This window comes from Corythoichthys intestinalis, chromosome 2, assembly GCF_030265065.1.
Source record: "Corythoichthys intestinalis isolate RoL2023-P3 chromosome 2, ASM3026506v1, whole genome shotgun sequence".
NCBI classification, from domain to species: Eukaryota; Metazoa; Chordata; class Actinopteri; order Syngnathiformes; family Syngnathidae; genus Corythoichthys; species Corythoichthys intestinalis.
Window position 1 is genome coordinate 72,072,905 of NC_080396.1, and position 19,962 is coordinate 72,092,866.

At 39.6% G+C, this 19,962-nt stretch overlaps 1 protein-coding gene across 1 annotated transcript in view; it reads right to left on the reverse strand.

Moving 5' to 3' along the window:
• Positions 1-16,211, reverse strand: part of LOC130911721 (ras-related protein Rap-2a-like) — a 30,085-nt gene extending 13,874 nt beyond the window's left edge. The window contains exon 1 of the mRNA XM_057829286.1: positions 15,574-16,211. Coding sequence (XP_057685269.1) covers positions 15,574-15,887 — 314 coding nt within the window. The 5' untranslated portion in view covers positions 15,888-16,211. The remainder of the gene's footprint in view (positions 1-15,573) is intronic.
• Positions 16,212-19,962: the final 3,751 nt, after the last annotated feature.

Genomic DNA, 19,962 nt, shown 5'->3' on the forward strand with positions numbered 1-19,962 from the left:
ATCTGGAAAAAATGCAAACATTTGTATGAATTTACAACCCTGTTCTGCATATGATCAGAATAAGACTGAATTAAAAAAAAAAAAAAAAAAAACCTTTTGTGGACTTATTTACATAACTGTTTACCCCTGTGGTCCGCATTAGCTAAACAGCTAGCTTCTACTCTTGAGAAAAGTCTAACAATTATACAGATTGGCAGCCCTGTTATGTGTATGAGCATAATAAGCCAATTTTTGAAGTTTCTTGATTTATATACATAAATAAGTTTGTCCTTTTGGCCAGCGGCAAAATCTAGCTCATCAGCTAGCTGTTTAGCTAGCTTTTATTACTGGAACAAAAACAAAGCTAACATTTGTACATTTGTTTTGGGGGAAATTTTTTCGTGATTTATGTACATAAATAAGTTGCCCTTTTGGTCAGCCGCAACACCTAGTTAAACAGCTCGCTTCTATTCCTGAAGAAAAAAAAAAAAAAAAAAAAGCTAACATTTGTACGGCTCGGTTACCCTGTTCTGTATATGATCACAATAAGACAACTATTTTTTGTGAACTTGTTATTTACTTATTCACAAGTTTTTCCTCTTCAGTATCTGTCAGTTAGCTAAACAGCTAGCTTTCACTCCTGAGAACATGCTAACATTAATACAGATTGGCAACCCTGTTATGCAAATTATCAGAATACGGTAATTATTTTAATCATTATTTAATTATTTTTTTCTTGATTTATTTTTATAATTATTAAATTGGTCGTCTTTGTAAGCAGTAACAGCTAACTAAGCAACTAGCTCCTGCTCTTGAGGAAAAGCTAACACAATAGGCACAATAAGACAACTGACTTATCTACAGACGTTTTTTTCCCCATAAACAGATTAAGAATCTTCTGTAGTATCAAGACTGACTTTTGGAGCATGCAGTTCATTCCAGCAAATTTTCCTTTCTTTTAAAAAGACAGCAAATGTTGGCTAATCAGACAGATGTTGGGATTATATAATGGTTCTTCTCATACGGGAGGAAAAAAATCAGAGCTGTGTGAAATTGAACCATCAACTATTTATGAGCTGTATGTACACTTGGGCGGCACGAAGCTACGCGTTAGTATTTAAGATAATCTTTCAGATACAATTTAAATACAAGGGCAATGTATCGAAAACTGTACGAGTCCATTTCAAGGAGTATTCAATATCAATATTTGCATCCTGGTTGCAGTACAATTTATGGCCACCAATCTTACATAGTTCTCCTTTAAAGATCTCATCAGTTTCAAGATGTAACAAATTAGTTTAGTGCTAATTTCAAAAGGCACCAAAGCTCAAACGTGCTGTGGGAAGATTTCTCTGGATTTGAGCAGTAACGAAGTGATTAGAAGCAAGTCCTGAGTTAGTCATATGAGTTCTTGGCTGCAGGCCTTCCGACACAAAATGTCATTGTATGGTGCAAAATCAACTAGATTCGGGTCATTCCAGAATTGGCTTGAAAAATACCACTTGATTACTTTAGTTTTCTGCTACATATTCATCAAGAATAGGTTGTTTAGCTCTTCTTACAAATCAACAGTACAATTAGTAAGATATCCTTTAATCAGTGTTTACAATATTTAGCAAAAATCACAGTATCAGGGTCGCAAATCCATACTAATGTTAGCTTTTTTCTTAGGAATAGAGGCTAGCTTACTGCTGACCAAGAGGACAAACCTACCCATGTCATGATAAACAATGCACTGGAAATGCTGCAAAATCAAAAGGAAATGACCCTAAAACAAACAGTAAGTGACCCAGGAAGTAACTAGGAAATGTCCTAAAATCAACAGGAAATAATCCAAAATGTCCAGGCAGGAAGTGATCCTGAAATTAGAGATGTCCCGATCCGATATTTGGATCGGATCGGATGCCGATATGGGCGTAAAAATGCGCATCGGGAACGGACCGGCCGACACGGAAAAATGCCGATCCAGACTTCCGATCCAGTTTTTTTGAAAGTCCGGTCCGGGTTTTACAGCGCACCGGTTTACATAATCCATTCCAGTTTTTGCTCCGGTTTCCCTAAAATCCGGTCCGCATTTTACGGCACACCTTTAACACACTACATTACCGTCTCCCAATTTACTGAGAAACTTTATCGGTAAAAATGTCAGCTGTGTGGGATCATTTCACCTTAAAGGACGACAAAAACGAAGAGGCAGAGTGCAACATATGCCACAATAAAGTCAAGCGTGGTGGTAAAGCTGTAAGAAGTTTTAATACAACCAAACTTATTAAGCATTTAGCGAAATACCACCACAAACAATATAAGGAGTATGTTAAGAAAACCGAAGACAAAAAGAAAGGTCCTACGCAACTAACACTGGCAGAAACTTTTGCTATGCGTGACAAACTGGCATTCGACAGTCCCAAAGCCCAGGGAATAACAAGAGTCATTGCCGAAGAATTCATTCTGGATGACGAGCCATTATCTCTCGTGAGTAAAGACGCACCATCCAACACTTAGAACCACGGTACAACATGCCCAGCCGTCATCACATCCTAGAGCGATTCGGCCATGGAAGATTCGAGAACGATTCACAAACATCCAAATTCTGATTATTGAAATATGTCAAGTAAAGCGGAACTAATACCAGGGATTTCCCGATCCAGGTTTTTGCAGTTCCGATCCGATACCGATATTGTTTAGCACTTCCGATCCGATACTGGCCGATACCGATACCGGCCTATCTGAGCATGTGTTAAAGTTTAAAGTTATTTAGCCTCCTTACTTAGTTGTCAGACTCATGTTGAAAAGGGTTTTAGTACTCTTGATAACAACTAGCCAGTTGAATTAGGTGAGTTTGAATAACACACAACGGTTGGTAACAAGAAACTGGCCTGTTTATTCAGTGACAAACACAAAACATTATAAATAACAAACAGAAATGGCATAGTCAGTCAGTAAAACGTGCAAATAATATTGTAACCTGTCTTAAAAAAAGCAAAACACACCAACAACCTCAGTGGAAAATCCCACAAACCCCCCAAGCTATTAGATGCTTTTAATATTTCGTGCATTAGTTACAATAATTGTATAAAACGCCTCTCAGGTTTAAATAAACGACTATTTCAGTATCAAGTTAACATTTTAAAACAGTGAATAAAATACTCAAGTCCCCATTCTGCATCAGCAGCTTTAAACTACATTCAATTCATTAAATTTTGTGAATCAACTGTTAAAGTTGTAAAGTTAAAAAAAACTGGTAAAGTTAAAATTGCTCCCGTTATTCCATAATTTCCCTTCTGTCTACTTTTGACATGTGAAAGTTTTAAAACTATTTTGAAGATAGATTCAAGTCAAGATTTTGCCAATTTAGGAGTATTTTAGATAAAAAGTTAATTAGGTTCGCTTGGAAGGTTCACAACAGCCTACTAGGGAAGTCTCCTGCTTTAAGATGCGCGGCTGTTTACTAACGCATCAAGTTTCCATACTTCAATGTTGCGAACGCCGTTGAGTCTGTCATCATGCATCTAGTTCTATATACATATGATATCTATTATCTACAGTAAAACGATGTTCACGTAGTTTGTAGTGGCTGTCCGCAGCACTCAGGTATTCTTGTGTTTTTTATCCAGTGGCATGAGTTGAGCTAAAGCCGTGAGTCGAGCATTGGCATTACCCGGGTCTACGACAAGCATGTTTACTCTCGGGACGCAATGCGGTCCGTTTCTCATTGCGCGAAGACCGTGCTGTGTATTAGTTCCGCTTTACTTGACATATTTCAATAATCGGAATTTGGATGTTTGTGAATCGTTCTCAAATCTTCCACGGCCCGTCATATGCTGTACCGTGGTTCTAAGTGTTGGATGGTGCATCTTTACTCACGAGAGATAATGGCTCGTCATCCAGAATGAATTCTTCGGCGATGACTTGTTATTCCCTGGGCTTTGGGACTGTCGAGTGCCAGTTTGTCACGCATAGCAAAAGTTTCTGCCAGTGTTAGTTGCGTAGGACCTTTCTTTTTGTCTTCGGTTTTCCTAACATACTCCTCATATTGTTTGTGGTGGTATTTCGCTAAATGCTTGATTAGGTCGGTTGTATTAAAAGTTCTTACAACTTTACCACCACGCTTGACTTTATTGTGGCATATGTTGCACTCTGCCTCTTCGTCTTTGTCGTCCTTTAAGGTGAAATGATCCCACACAGCTGACATTTTTACCGATAGTCTCTCGGTAAATTGGGAGACGGTAATGTAGTGTGTTGAAGGTGCACCGGACCGGATTTTAGGGAAACCGAAGCAAAAACTGGAATGGATTCTGTAAATCGGTGCGCTGGAAAACCCGGACCGGAGTTTGAAAAAAAAAACTGCATCGGAAGTCTGGATCGGAATTTTTTCGTGTTGGCTGATCCGATACCGATGCGCATTTTTTTGCCCATATCGGCGTCCGATCCGATCCAAATATCGGATCGGGACATCTCTAACTAATACACAGCGCAGTCTTCGGGACGCAATGAGAAACGGACCGCATTGCATCCCGAGAGTAAACCTCATGCTTGTCACTGTCCCGGGTAATGCCAATGCTCGACTCATGGCTTTAGCTCAACTTATGCCGCTGGATAAAAAACACAATATCTGACTACTGCTGACAGCCGCTACAAACTACGTCAACATCGTTTTACTGTGGATAATAGATATCATATGTATATAGAACTAGATGCAAAATGACAGACTCGACGGCGTTAGCAACATTGAAGTATGGAAAACTAGATGCGTTAGTAAACAGCCGCCATCTTAAAGCAGGAGACTTCCCTAGTAGGCTGTTGTGAACCTTCCAAGCAAACCTAATTAACTTTTTATCTAAAATACTCCTAAATCGGCAAAATCTTGACTTGAATCTATCTTCAAAACACTTTTAAAACTTTCACATGTCGAAAGTAGACAGAAGGGAAATTATGGAATAATGGGAGCAATTTTAACAACTTTAACAGTTGATTCGCAAAATTAAATGAATTGAATGTTGTTTAAAGCTGCTGATACAGAATGGGGACTTGAGTATTTTATTTACTGTTTTACAATGTTAACTTGATACTGAAATAGTCGTTTATTTAAACCTGAGAGGTTTTTAATACAATTATTGTAATTTGTAACTAATGCACGAAACATTAAAAGCATCTAATAGCTTGGGGGGGGGGGTTTCCACTGAGGTTGTTTGTGTGTTTTGCTTTCTTAAGACAGTTTACAATATTATTTGCACGTTTTACTGACTGACTATGCCATTTCTGTTATTTATAATGTTTTGTGTTTGTCACTGAATAAACAGGTCGGTTTCTTGTTACCAACCGTTGTGTGTTATTCAAACTCACCTAATCAGCTGGCTAGTTGTTATCAAGAGTACTAAAACCCTTTTCAACATGAGTCTGACAACTAAGTAAGGTGGCTAAATAACTTTAAACTTTAACACATGCTCAGATAGGCCGGTATCGGTATGGGCCAGTATTGGTATCGGATCGGAAGTGCTAAACAATATCGGTATCGGATCGGAACTGCAAAAACCTGGATCGGGAAATCCCTGGTATTAGTTCCGCTTTACTTGACATATTTCAATAATCAGAATTTGGATGTTTGTGAATCGTTCTCGAATCTTCCATGGCCGAATCGCTCTAGGATGTGATGACGGCTGGGCATGTTGTACCGTGGTTCTAAGTGTTGGATGGTGCGTCTTTACTCACGAGAGATAATGGCTCGTCATCCAGAATGAATTCTTCGGCAATGACTCTTGTTATTCCCTGGGCTTTGGGACTGTCGAATGCCAGTTTGTCACGCATAGCAAAAGTTTCTGCCAGTGTTAGTTGCGTAGGACCTTTCTTTTTGTCTTCGGTTTTCTTAACATACTCCTTATATTGTTTGTGGTGGTATTTCGCTAAATGCTTAATAAGTTTGGTTGTATTAAAACTTCTTACAGTATTGGTATCGGATCGGAAGTGCAAAAATCTGGATCGGGACATCCCGACCTGAAATGCCCCGAATCATAGACTTCACTGTCAGGTGACGGGAAATGGGGCTTGGGGCCAATCTGTAGGGGGCCTATTTTCAAAAATTTCAAATTCAAATATTTTCAAAACCAAAGCCGCGAGCGACCTAAAACCAAAACAGGCTCCTCCCTTAGGCATATATGAGTCTCCATGAGCAGCAACATAAAAAAATTCGAAGTCGTTCCCTAATAAAATCCCGATTAATTATTTTTTATACAAGTATAACATAACTTAAAATGGCTATAAAATTCTCAAATTTTACACTGGATGCGCAAAAATCACCAAATGCAGAGATAATCACCTATATTTTTAGGATCAATAGCAATATTTCACATATCATAAAACCTTTTGCCATACGCAGAGTTTAAGTGGGGGCCGAAAAGTGTCATTGAGTTGGGGTGGCGTGGCTCAGTGGTAGAGTAGTTGTCCCCAGAGATTGTGTGTTCGATTCTCCGCCCTGATGAACTCGTCTAAGTATCCTTGAGAAAGACATGTTGCTCCTGGTGCTGCCTCACCAGTAGGTGATGGCGATGTGTGAAGTGCTTTGAGGGCTTTGAAAGGTGGAAAAGCGCTATGCAAGTATAACACCATTTACCATTGCATGTAATTGACTTTCCTATATAGAATTTAAAAATTAAGAGTTTTCCGGTAAAATATTGTCTATCAAAGTTGTAAAGCAATAAAAAAAAAAAAAAATGAATGAAATAAACAACAAAAGATATTTTTATAATGGGTCAAAATAATTTTTCGAACAGATCATGTGACCATCATCTTAGACGGTCATTTGCTTTGCTTAGCCAAAACCCCCCGAGGACCGAATAAGCAAGATGGATAGGGCGGAAAACACAGACGACTGAAAAAGCAGTTTCTGCTCTTGCACTCCTCTTTAAAATAAACTGCTTTATTTTAAGCCAAAAGAACTGTTGTGTTTTATAGGAAAATATGTAATAGAATGACTAAAATAAAATTAAGCCCCCGAACTATTTTTAATTTGTCGGTTTTACCCTGGAAACCCCCGTTTACAGACATCGCGCAACCACTTTTGTTTCAACCCGGCCATATAACGAAGGTAATTGATTATATTTATTATTCCAAATTTCTGTCATTTTTAGCTTAGAATCATTGATTGATGTCTAATATTTCGTTAAAAAAAAAAAAAAAAAAAACGACTTTAAAAAAAAATTCACTCGCATGTTTTAAACTTTTAAACAAATTATGTCACAATGAAAAAAAATGGTGTCTGTAAAAAAGTCATGGATATCTACCTCATAACTAATTTTAACTACCTCAATACTTAATTTTATTTTTTTTTGTTACTGAAGCATTTTCCCCAATATGTTAGATGATAAATAATCAATTCAACGAAGAAAAATTGAGAAAAATATGTTAAAAGAGTAAACATATGAAAATGAACATCTCGACCACTCCTTGATGTCTGCGATTTCTGCATCGCGACCCTTGTTAAATTACCACGTTTCACCAATAAAATCCACCCAAAATCCGGCTGTGGCCATTCACAGCTGTGTCTTGACACTCGGTGCTACATGCTACATGGAGTTTTTGGATCAAAAAGAGATAAGTACGCGATGATATCTCGTTAAAATCATGGCGTCTTTAATTCTGCTCTCGCGTGCTCTCACCTCCAGTTAGGGTTTTGCTGTTTAAATTTTTTTTTTTTTTTTTTTAAATGCCCTCCTGTTCAAAATTTTTCCTCCCCCAGAAAATTGAGATTTTAAGCTTTCCAATGATGTATCACACATGCATATAGGACAATTTTGAAATCTGGCCAAACTGGGGTTTTCAGAGCGGAACTTCAAGTCACTTGAGTGTTTTCCGCCACATACGTTATTTTTTTCAAACCTAAGCGTTCAAAACCGACAACAACTACTGAACAAGAACCAAATATTCAAGACGTGGACCATGAAACGCCAGAGACCACCGTCAAAATGGTGAGCGGAGTTTCAATTTGCCCCACTAAAGACGCAAATTGTACAACAAAGCCACCACCGGTGTCTTGCCAATGTAGTTACCACCATCAAAAATTGTATCCCTTGGCCGCAGGAGCACACACGCACACATTAGTTATGAGTTATGTCGACTTAAACAATTTTTGAAGCCAGAAAAGAACCACAGTTATATATTTTGGACATCAACGTTTATTAAACTGGAGAAACTCCATACAGGACTTGAATTACAGTAATAACAGTTATAGGTCATCCTACGAGTAAAACAGTAAACCATTGCCTTTTTTTACGTTCAGCACGACAGAAAAAAAAAAAGTGTTTATTTGGTGGATGTGTCATGTTTTAAAACCTTGTAGATAACTACATCCAGGCATGAAAATGGGTCAGGGGTTAAAAAGGTGAGAAGGGTGTAGATGAAATATGTTCCGGTACACTCTACAACAATGGCTGTCCAAAACGACAAATTTTCTCCCGATTAGTCAGGCAAATTTTTTTTACAATTAGTCAACTAATCTAAGAATCCCCCCCACCTTTTTTTTTTTTTTTTTAAACTAATTTAGCAATGAAATTTTTGATGACGCTTATTCATTCACAAAAACATTTTGGAACTCTTAAATTCTTTATTAAAGTACAAATAAACTAGAGCTGTCCCGACTAGTCGACATTGTTGACGTCATTGATGACGTAAATCCGTCGACGAGCACAACATCCTGTCGACGGTTAATGAAGGGTTAAAAAAAATATGCGTGGAAAGTTAAGAATGTCGGACGCTTGGTATGAAAGCGGGGAAATTGGCACAAAGCCAAAAAAGCGCACCAGAGAGTCCAAAGCATTGACTTATTTTTAAAGAAACAAAGGAGGGTACACTGTTGTGTCCTGTCTCTTCAATGCCAAGCTTGGCTGCACGTCGGCCGTGAATGATAACGACAGGAGATTGTAAGTCCATCTAACTAACTAATGACATGTTTTATTGAAGTTGCTAAGCCTGTTGCGATATGCAAGGAGTCCATTTATCGCATGGTAAATAAAAATGAGGGCGGTCATTTTCACGGCTGCGTTATATCGCTGCGCGCGCGTGCGTACATTTGTGCGTGCGTGCTGAGATGGCATATGAGACTCCAGTTCTTTTCTGTCATCAACACGCTGTAGAATTAAAGTTCAGACATACAAAATAAGAAAACACCTCTATATTAAACACTTTATAACATTAGCATTGCTACATTGAGGTGAATGGGAAAAAAGACGACCTACTTTAGCCGGCTGTGAAACAGGCAGCCTTCTCCAAAACTTGCAGTTAAAAGGTGAAACTTCAAACATGAAAAATCGCTGGTTAAAAGCATTTGCAAAAGGGAAAAAAACTATTACTGACACCACATGCAATGACAAAAAGTGTTTGTTTTTTTTGCGGAATGTAAAGCATAAGTTAGCGGTTTAGCGAGTGTACTTCCGGCGAACATTTCAAAATAAAAGCATGTCATGTTTGTCATATAAATAACGATTTCTGGAGTTAATCCCACATACTTCAGATTCTACACTAAGAATTCCTTTAAAATGACACCCTTTATGAAAAGTCTGATTGGCAATGAATAATTATTTTAATACTATAATATATAGTACTACATTATACTATAATATTAATGCTGGGTATTTTTTTAAGAATTGTTTTGAATCATGTTGGAAAGGTGAAGTCAGTGTTCTGAATCTGTTTACATTCCATTCTTTTGAACAAGTTAATTCTATCAGCATTTGAACTGATTGTTTGTGATGTATTATTGTTATTTATCTTTTTATTTGTACTTTAATAAAGAATTTAAGTGCTCCAAAATGTTTTTGTGAATTGATAAGCGTCAACAAAAATTTCATTGCTAAATTGGTAAAAAAAAAAAATTTGTGAATTGATGAGTGTCAACAAAAATTTCATTGCTAAATTAGTAAAAAAAAAAAAAAAATTTAAAAGATTAAAAGATTAGTCGACTAATCGTAAAAATAGTCGGCTGATTAATCGGGAGAAAATTTGTCGTTTGGGACAGCCCTAAAATAAACATGTAAATAACAACAATAAATCACAAATAAACAATGAGATCAAATGCTCACAGCATTAGCAAGTGCAAAAGAATAGAATGTAAACTGATTCAGAACACTGACTTCGCCTTTCCAACATGATTCAAAACAATTCTTAAAAAAATATCTAGCATTAATATTATAGTAAACTACTATATATAATAGTATTATAATCATTGCCAGTCAGATTTTTCATAAAGGGTGTCATTTTAAAGCTATTCTTAGTGTAGAATCTCAATTCTTCTCCAGAAATCGTTATTTATATGATGAACATGACGTGCTTTTATTTTGAAATGTTCACCGGAAGTACGTTCGCTAAAACCGCTAACTGTAAGCTTTAAACTCCGCAAAAAAAAGCTCCTTTTGTCATTGCATGGGGTGTCAGTAATCCATTTTTTTCCCCTTTTTTTTTTTGTTTGGCAAATGCTGTTAACCAGCGATTTTTCATGTTTGAAGTGTCACCTTTTAACTGCAAGTTTGCGTTTTGGAAAAGACTGCCAATGTTTTATAGCAGGCTAATGTAGTCTTTTTTCCCCATTAGCATCAATGTAGCAATGCTAACGTTTACAGTGTTTAATATAGATGTGTTTATTTTGTATGTCTGAACTTTAATTCTACGCCGTGTTGATGACCAATAAACATCCGTAAAAGCAACTGGAGTCTCACATGCCATCAACACGCACGTGTACACGCACACACAAATGTATGCACGCACGCATGATATCATCAAACGCAGCCGTTAAAAATACCGCCCTCACTTTTATTTACCGTGCGATAAATGCGTAACGCGACAGGCTTAGCAACTTCAATAAAACATGTCGTTAGTTAGTTGGATGGACTTACAATCTGCCGGCTTGTAATTGTCTCCTCTCGTCTTCCAAAATTACAACTGGGTGACGGCGCTTTGGGTGTTCATTCACAGCCGACGTGCAGCCAAGCTTGGCATTGAGGGACAGGACACAACAGTAGGTTGGGTTAGGGTTAGGGTTTAGGGTTAGGGTTTAGGGTTAGGTTGCTTTTTTTCGTTGAAATGCAGTAAGTCAATGTTTTGGCAATTCTGGTGCGCTTTTTTGGCTTGGTGCCGCCTTCCCCGCATGCAGACCAAGCGTCCGACATTAAAAAAAATCTCCCGACCAACCCCCCGCCCCCTACAAATATTCGTAGGACACCCTTTTTGACTTCAAAATGGTGAATTTCACCGAAGAGATTTTCATGCCTGTACATCACCAAAACACAGAAATCAAGCAATTCAGTGCATCGCAGTGGGTCCGCTTAGGGGATACAATTTTTGACGGGGGTAACAACAGTGGCACGACACCGGTGGGTGTACCATATTCAATGGATGACAATCTTGGTGAAAAATATAGCTGTCCTAAGCAGCCTGATTTAGAATTCCCCCTCAAGAATGATGGGAAACAAAAAACACTTATTTTCAACTTATTATTATAAATATTCTTGTAAGTTAATTTTATTGCTGACACTGCGTTTCGGGGTCATCAACATCTTGTGCCCCCACTGACCCAAAAGTCAAACTCCACCTATGCTAGAGGGCGACTTAAACAACTCTCTACTCGGATTTGTATTGATGTGTCAAGAGGGACAGGCTAGTGGTCGTTAATAAATTATTTATTATTTCTTTCCGGCCCGGTTAGCAAATGTGCAACGGACCGGTACCGGTCCCCGGCCCGGTGATTGGGGATCACTGGACTATGACATTTCCGGGTGACGTCCTTTTGAATTGGGGGGCATTTCTAGGTTACTTGCTGTTGACTTAGGAGCATTTTTGTTCCTGTCAATTCCTGTACATTTTGGGTATTATAAGGTCACTTCCTATACATGTTGGATCATTTCCTGTTGATTTTAAAGTACCTATGACAGCAAAGAGCATGTTTATTTCATATTTCATGTCGTATTTTATGCTGCTGAATGAAATGGACCGCTTGGATGTGCGTGTAAGCGATCTTTTTATTTATTCAATTTTTTTAATCCCACGCCATGAAAACGAATAACTTCCAGTTTTGAGGAGGAATGCTAATGTGACATCACCCGGGTCAGCATCTCACAACACAGCATTGCTTTATAGCATGCAGATGGACTGCGGATTCAGCCGATTTTGCGGATTAATTCGTTTATTTTTCGCATCACGCCAGCCAAATGTGCTGCAGGGTTTTGTTGCTGCACCAGGCAGAGGCGTGTGAGCCTTTTTGGGTTTCAAAAACCCCCACCCCGAGATTGGCCCCAAAAAGTCAGACAACTGTGGCACCACTGGACTTACGAGGAAGTGAGTAAACATCGTGTTTTGTATTATGTCAAATACTGGGATCATGGCACACGTTTTAATACGGAGGTGGCTTGCATTTTGCGGATAACAATGCTCCTTGTCCACCGAGAATTCCACTCGGCCGACGACCGGGCAGCTTGTCGTACACCCCCTCGGTCCTTTTCGGCTTATTGCCCTCTTCGTGAGCCCGGCTTTCTGTCAAATTTTTCACCCCATCCGAGATTGCGACTTTGTGTTAAAAATGGCCGCGAATACAGCAATTACAAAGCAAACACTACAAACTTTCTTTAAAAGAATATTTAATTATGTTTGATAATGGATGGACATGTAGAAAAGTTCTCCTCAGACACATTCTGCCATGTTAGCTGCACACAACAACTGCACGCCGCTCTCTCACTGTTTACGCCTTTGCCGTGTCATTAAGCATTAATTTACGCCATATTCGTGTTGAACAAGTATGCTTACGATGTTACTTGTTTATTTAGCACCTGTGGACAACATTGAGAGTCCAAATGAATGTAAAAGAGCTGCAACAGCTTTAGGAGCAAAATATTATAAGGGTGCAAAATTTGGCAGAACACCGGCAATAGAACACTATCTTCGGGTTGGGCTCGGGCAGCTACGCGCTTCTCAGACGTCGGCCGGTTTGTCCGGTGGTCATTCTTCAGCTACTTCCCTGGCAAACGAGCTCTCTTGCCCGCAGCAGGGATCGATGAGCTGTCACTTGCTCGCCGCCGGGGGTGTTGCCGATTGACGAAGACAATCGACAAACCCACCGCCGTGTAACATGATTCAGGGTAGGTTTGTGTGATTTTTTACTTCGAAAGGCGAAGTAAGACTTTCAAACGCCGCTATGTTCGGGTTAGCATGTTGGCTAGCTGTCATGCCTCCTGGTTTGTTTATGCTCTCCGAAGCCGGGGCAGGGAAAATGACAAAAGTCGGACTAACTTAACTTGGCATTAAATATCGTTCGGGAAAGTGCAAGAAGTCGACAGTTTTGACCATTATGGAGTAATTTTTCCATGTCGTACTGAATAAATGCATTTTTAATATTTCATATTCCATTTAGCACAACACTTATTCGTCATGACCATACTATTTATTTAGCAATTGGGGAAAATACAGTACCTCGAAATATAAGTAGAGAGATTGAAACCAAGATAACATTTTGCTGCTCCTTGTCGCATTATCTCATTCTGAATCTGCTGGAGACGCTAGAGCGCTATAATGACAGGCGTGGCTAAACGGGAGATTGAAAAACTAATTTCTCGTCATCTGCGCTTTGCCAAATTGTTGGATATAGTCGAATCGTCTCAAAATATGATTCTAATTCACATAATAATGCTATTTAAGACTTTTTTTTTATCCTGTCATAGGCACTTTACGGCTTTTTTGAGTCACGTCCTGTTAGTTTTGAGCAAGGGCGTAGGTTTGCATAGGGAGGGTAGGGACATAACACTAACAACTTTTGAGGATGCTGAAATTGTCCCCACAAACTTTTAAGCAACCTTATTTGCATTATATAATGACTTCAGGTATATAGGATATTTGGTAAGGATAGAATTGACCCTACGATTATTAAGAGAATTAAAGTACTTTCATTATGTTCAGACTTACATTGACCACTTTTCACCTGCTGAATGTTTTCCCCTCAAACGCATGTTTGATTGGCTGATGACTTGACCCCCCCACACACACATTCACAGCCCTGACAGAAATACAACATGCTGCAACCTCCGCCCCCTTCGAAGTCGACGGATATTAGAAGTTTTTCCCGCCAGCATCAGTCACTGCAAGTCATGTAAAAAGATGTCAATGTTGTGGAGGAGGGGAACACACCACTAATTTTGCTACTGAAAGTCCGACCTGCGTCAGAGTTAGCATAACATTAATCTATATGAATTTGTCGAGCTCTAGGAGGAAACTGCTTTGAGAGAAATACCCTCCTGTATGTTCTCTGCTGTTAATGTTAATTAAACTGTAAGAAATGAACTGTAGTGAACCAACGTTTATCCCCTTCTCGCCAGTTTTCATTTTTATTTTATTTATGTGGTCTTTAAGGAGCCCCAAGGAGCTTTCATTTTTTTGTTGAGTTTGGCTGTGCTTGTGGACAAAAGCAGTAGTATTTTACTTGAAGGAAGGCTCCATTTTTTTTAAATCTTATTTTTGCTAGGGTTAGTGGTTCTTAACTTGGGTTCGATCGGACCTCAGGGGTTCGGTGAGTGAGTCTAAGAGGTTTGGCGAAGGTAAAGAAATGCAGAACCCTATTTTTGTATGCTGATTAAATCTAGGCAAAGTGTCTTTTTAGACCAGGTTTTGAACTGGTTTGATCCCAATTTACAGACTTAATCCATTTCTTTTAACTTGTAGTCCTCAATCAGATGGGAGGACGACCGATGTTCGGCCATTCCGTATTACGCAGCGAAACGTCCTACACAATGCTCAGCGCACTTGCGTAAGCATTCGCACGCGTGCGTACATCGGTTAGGAGCGGCGAGTACTCACTATTTTTGGTTTTATTTAGTTTTTTAGAACCTTTTCATTGCCTCAAAAATACTTTTTGCATGTATTACCCTCTTATACTTTTAACCATTATGTTTTTTTGTGTTAGCTTTGAAGCAGTTGACAACATTAGTCACGTTGCGTATTTAAACAGTCCTTATTTGATATAACTACATTTGAGTAATTTCTTAAGGCATTTTTTAGTACGTTCTGCCTGTATGCGTCCAAACAAAACAAGTTTAGAGCGCATGGTAGTACTTTGGGTGTCAAATTCGACTAATGTAGGACGTTTCGCCGATGTAGTAGATTTTGGCAGAACACCTGGTTTGCTCAGTGGAAGGTTGACTTACACTTGGTATAAGGGAATACAACAGACCAATGGGCAGCGCGGCCTCAAACTTTGACCTGTTTATAAAACATGCTGCCAAAATGAGAATCATTTTGCAAAATGCATTAGCCTGGTAGCTTAGATATAGCGGTTATAGCTAATTCCGAAGGGTTCGGTGAATCCCCATGTTAAACTTGTGGGGTTCGGTACCTTTAGCAAGGTTAAGAACCACTGGGTTAGGGTTATTGTCCCTACCAATATTGAGACCAAACCTACGACCTTGGTTTTGGGTCATTATCATTATTTCCTTTTTTGTGGACATTCCCAGGTTAACTCCTGTACATTTTAGGTCCCTTCTTGGGGCAATGCGAGGATGTTTTTTTGTCAAAAATAATGACCATCGATGGAGAATCGATGTGACTTTTAATTCTGGATTCGTATCTCACCTCTTGACCCTGATGATCTGATCCCTCATGGGCTTGATGTCCTGAAAGCTCTGGTGGTTGACCAGACTGTAGACCAGAATGAACCCTTGTCCGTTCCTGATGTAGAGGTCCCGCATGGACGCGAACTGCTCGGTCCCGGCCGTGTCCAGGATCTCCAGCACCGAGGGCGACGAGTCCACCTCGATTTCCTTCCGGTAGAAATCTTCAATGGTGGGATCGTACTTCTCGATGAAGGTTCCGGTGACGAACTGAACGGTGAGGGCCGACTTGCCCACGCCGCCGCTGCCCAGAACCACCACCTTGTACTCCCTCATCGTTCACATCCGCCGCATCCCGTCGCACCTCGCTTCAGACGACTCTGTCTTCCTTCCCACGCTATCTGGACCGAACCCCCCATCCGCCGCCGCCATCCATAATGCAATAGGCAGAAAGAAGAGCGGCTATAATTAGACTAGAAGCGAGCCAGCGCCACTGCGCATCTCGCTAATGTGCTAAAAAGCACATTTATTTTTTTTTTTTCTCGGCTCAAGAGAGAAGTCGAACGCTAATCTTGTTTTGATCCCGAGAAGACAAAAAAGGAAAAGTGCGGCGCGGGGAATCCACGCCTTTGGGTCTCGTGCATCGTTTCCGGCATTACGTGGATGAAGGGAGGCTTGCAAATACGAGGCGCGCGGGCCAAAAGTGGCCCCTCCAGGGGGTACGAATCGGCCCAAATTTTATTTGAAATACTGTTATAACTATTAAAAATGTTAAAATGACTTTTTACTTTTGCATGTGAATCTTCAGTTTGTTTTGTGTTAGTGCCACTTTAATGTGCCTGTGACACGAAAAAGCATGTTTATTTCATAATACACGCGGTATTTTATGCTCCTGAATGATATGGACCGCTTGGATGTGTGTGGAGGCGATCGCTATATTTATTTAGTTTTTTGAATCCCGCGCCAGGAAAATGAGTGACTTCCGGCTTCGGTCTTGCATTGAGGAAGAGGGCGCTGTGACGTGTACGGTAGAAGACGTCCTCTTCACTATACAGCGTACTGTTGTGTATGGGGACGAATGATTCAGCTGATTTTGCGGATTAATACGTTTATTTTTCGCATCACGCCTGCCAAACGGCTGCAGAAAAATCATTCTGTATGAGGGAGAGGCATATGCGCCTTTTTGGAGTTTCAAAAGGTTCCCATTCACCGTGGATATTTACTGTGGGACCATTGGACTTACGAGGAAGTGAGTAAACATCTTGTTTTGTATTATGTCAAATACGAATACAGCGATTACAAAGTAAACACTACAAACTTCCTTTAAATGAAGGACTACTTACGTTTGATCATTGATAGGCATGTAAAAAGCTGTCCTAATGGTCATTAGCAGCAGCCCGTTAGCTGCACAACAACTCCAGCCACCCTCCTCCGGGGAACGAACTGTAAATTGCTCTCCGCCGGGCGGTTTGCCGATCCGCGACGACAATAGACAACCGGGTCGTCATGTCAAATAATCCAGGATAGTTATGTGTGATTTTCCGCTTTGAAGACTTTGAAACATCACTCGGTTCGGGTTAGCATGTCGGCTAGCTGTCAGGCCTTCTGGTTTGTTTACATTCTCCGAAGCCGGGGAAGGGAAATGACATATGTCCGATTTAGGTGTCATAAAATATAGTTCGGGAGGTGCGACAGTAAAGGTGAAGTCGACAGTTTTGACCATTATGGAGTAATTTTGCCATGTCGTCCTGAATAAATGCATTTTTATTATTTCATATTCCATTCAGCACAAGACTGTTATTTGTCATGACCATGCCATTTATTTAGCAATTGGGGAAATACTTGGATAAAAAGAATATCCTGTAAAAATATTGAAGTAAAGAGACAGAAACAATGACATTTTGCCGCTCTCTTCGTCGCGTTTTCCTCATTGTGAATAGTTCCCCCTCGACGGGCTGACTGGTCCTTCTCAAGCCATTTATATAGCTATTGGGGAAAAATACTTGGATCAAAAGAATATCCTGTAAAAATATTGAAGTAAAGACACAGAAACAATGACATTTTGCTGCTCTCTTCGTCGCGTTTTCCTTGTTCTGAATAGTTCTCCCTCGACGGGCTGACTGGTCCTTCTCAAGCCATTTATATTGCTATTGGGGAAAAATACTTGGATAAAAAGAATATCCTGTAAAAATATTGGAGTAGAGAGACTGAAACAATGACATTTGGCGGCTTTCTTCGTCGCGTTTTCCTCGTTCTGAATAATTCCCCCTCAATGGGCTGAATAGTAAAATCGATGAGACCAGTCTACCGCTGACGTCATCCACCTGTTGGGGACGCTAAAGCCCTATAATGGTAGGCGTGGCTAACCGGCAGATTAAAAGGCTAATTTCTCGTCATCTGTGCTTTGCTAAATTGTTGTATATAGTCGAATCGTCTCAAAATATGATTCTAATTCACATAATAATGCCATTTAAGACTTTTTTTCTCGTGTCGTATGCTCTTTTAAATGAAGACAGGTTGTAGTACCAGATATGGCCTCTGACTTGCCATGTGACCACAAAATTCAGGAAGTAAGATGAATAGTGTCATTTGACTAGAAAAAAGTCAGGAAGTAATACAAGCATGGCAGCCCAGCTGTTGTTAATGTCAACTCTGTCAATCTAGTTGAATCTGCAACCATCTTATGCCTTTGATAGCATCGTCGGTACGTATTTGATTTCTAAGTTGTCATTTTTCATTTATAGATCATTATTTTTGGTAACTTTAGTTATTGTGGAATATTGTGAAAGAATTGTCACCTTGTCTGATGGTTGTAGCGTTCTAGTAGTCAGTTAAAGAGAATAAATACAAGTGATAATTATTTTGCCTGGCACGGCCAGACTGTTCTCCCTGTATTTTTCAAACACTGAGAGAATAGTCTGGGACCCAGCCCATTAACGGCCTCTCGAGTAAGCACAAAATGAATCGTCAAATCAGATTTGTTTATTTGCGTGATGTGTTCTTAACGAGCAACGTCACTCTTGCACGCCGGAAGTCGTCTCCACAACAACACGGATGACGTACGGGAGAGCCGAGAATATGTTCCAATCCACGGTAAAATCAGTTTTAAATTACCAAAAACACATCGACACAAGTCACTGACAACAGTCTGTCTCGCGCTAGCCATGTTGAATAAACTCCGCTCTCCTCCAATGTCTACTTCCGCGCGCAAGTTCCTTGTCATTTTACTAACGTCCGCCCGTCGCTGATTGGTCCACTCTGCTGTCTGTTTGCTGTGGATTGCTCCGCCCTGGGAATTTGATCCGCCGGACGGTCGCCAGACTCAATCACTGGAACAGCGCTAAGTCTGGTATACTAGGCTAATAATTATTAGTAAGGATAATTAATAGTATAAATACATGTTTAAATAGAAGTTAAAAAGCAGGCTGGTTAATTTCATTGACAAATTACATATACTATTTACATTGTATGGGAAAAAAGATATTCATTTCATTTATTGTGTGTTTCAGTTTTACTCTTTACACAATGTCAATAATCCTGTGGACAATGGACAGCTGTCTTCAGAGTCGTGATGTCATTAAAGAGTTATCTAACTGCCGAGTAGTATCCAGCGTTTATATACCGAGGGCAGTACAATACCTGTCAACCCGAGGCCGTTGGCAATTTTACAAATAGTATGCCCTTACAAATTGGTGACTAATATTACAACGTTGTATGTAGCGTGCAATATGAAACAAAAATAAAACTCAATTTTTGAAATAATATGAATTTATTGATAATATTTTCACATATAACCTGCAATCAAAGAACAATCAACATATTCAGCTACATCATGATTACTAAAATTTAACAGTGACTTTTGTTATAATTGTATGTAGCACTTTTGGCAATTTCTATCATCTCTTTTGATGGCTGCGCTTCAGCTCGCAATTCAGTTTGACTCGAAGGCAGGGCCGGCCCAGCCTAGACGCCGATTATGCAGCTGCTTAGGGCCCCTGACCACTAGGGGGCCCCTAATCTGGCAATTGTTTAATTTATATTCTATTTTAGTTTACTACAGTTTGCTTTATTTGACTTTTGATACTTGATTACAAGCTTAATAAATAAAAGTTCTTCCTTAACTTCTTGTTTTCCTCTTTTCGAAAAAGGTTTGGCGCTATCTACTGTAAGTACTGACAATCATTTGGGGTGAGAAGTTTGAAGTATGCAGCGCAACAAAATCTGATTAATATACAAAATATGGACGTATGGGTTGGATTGCATGTATGGGTTTCACAGTACACTGTGATGAAATGGTGGGCCAAAAATATGGGCCCCTTTGCATTATTTTGCTTAGGGCCCAAAAATGGCCTGGGCCGGCCCTGCTCGAAGGTAGTTCGTTAGTGTGTCCAATCATAAATTAAAAAGGTCA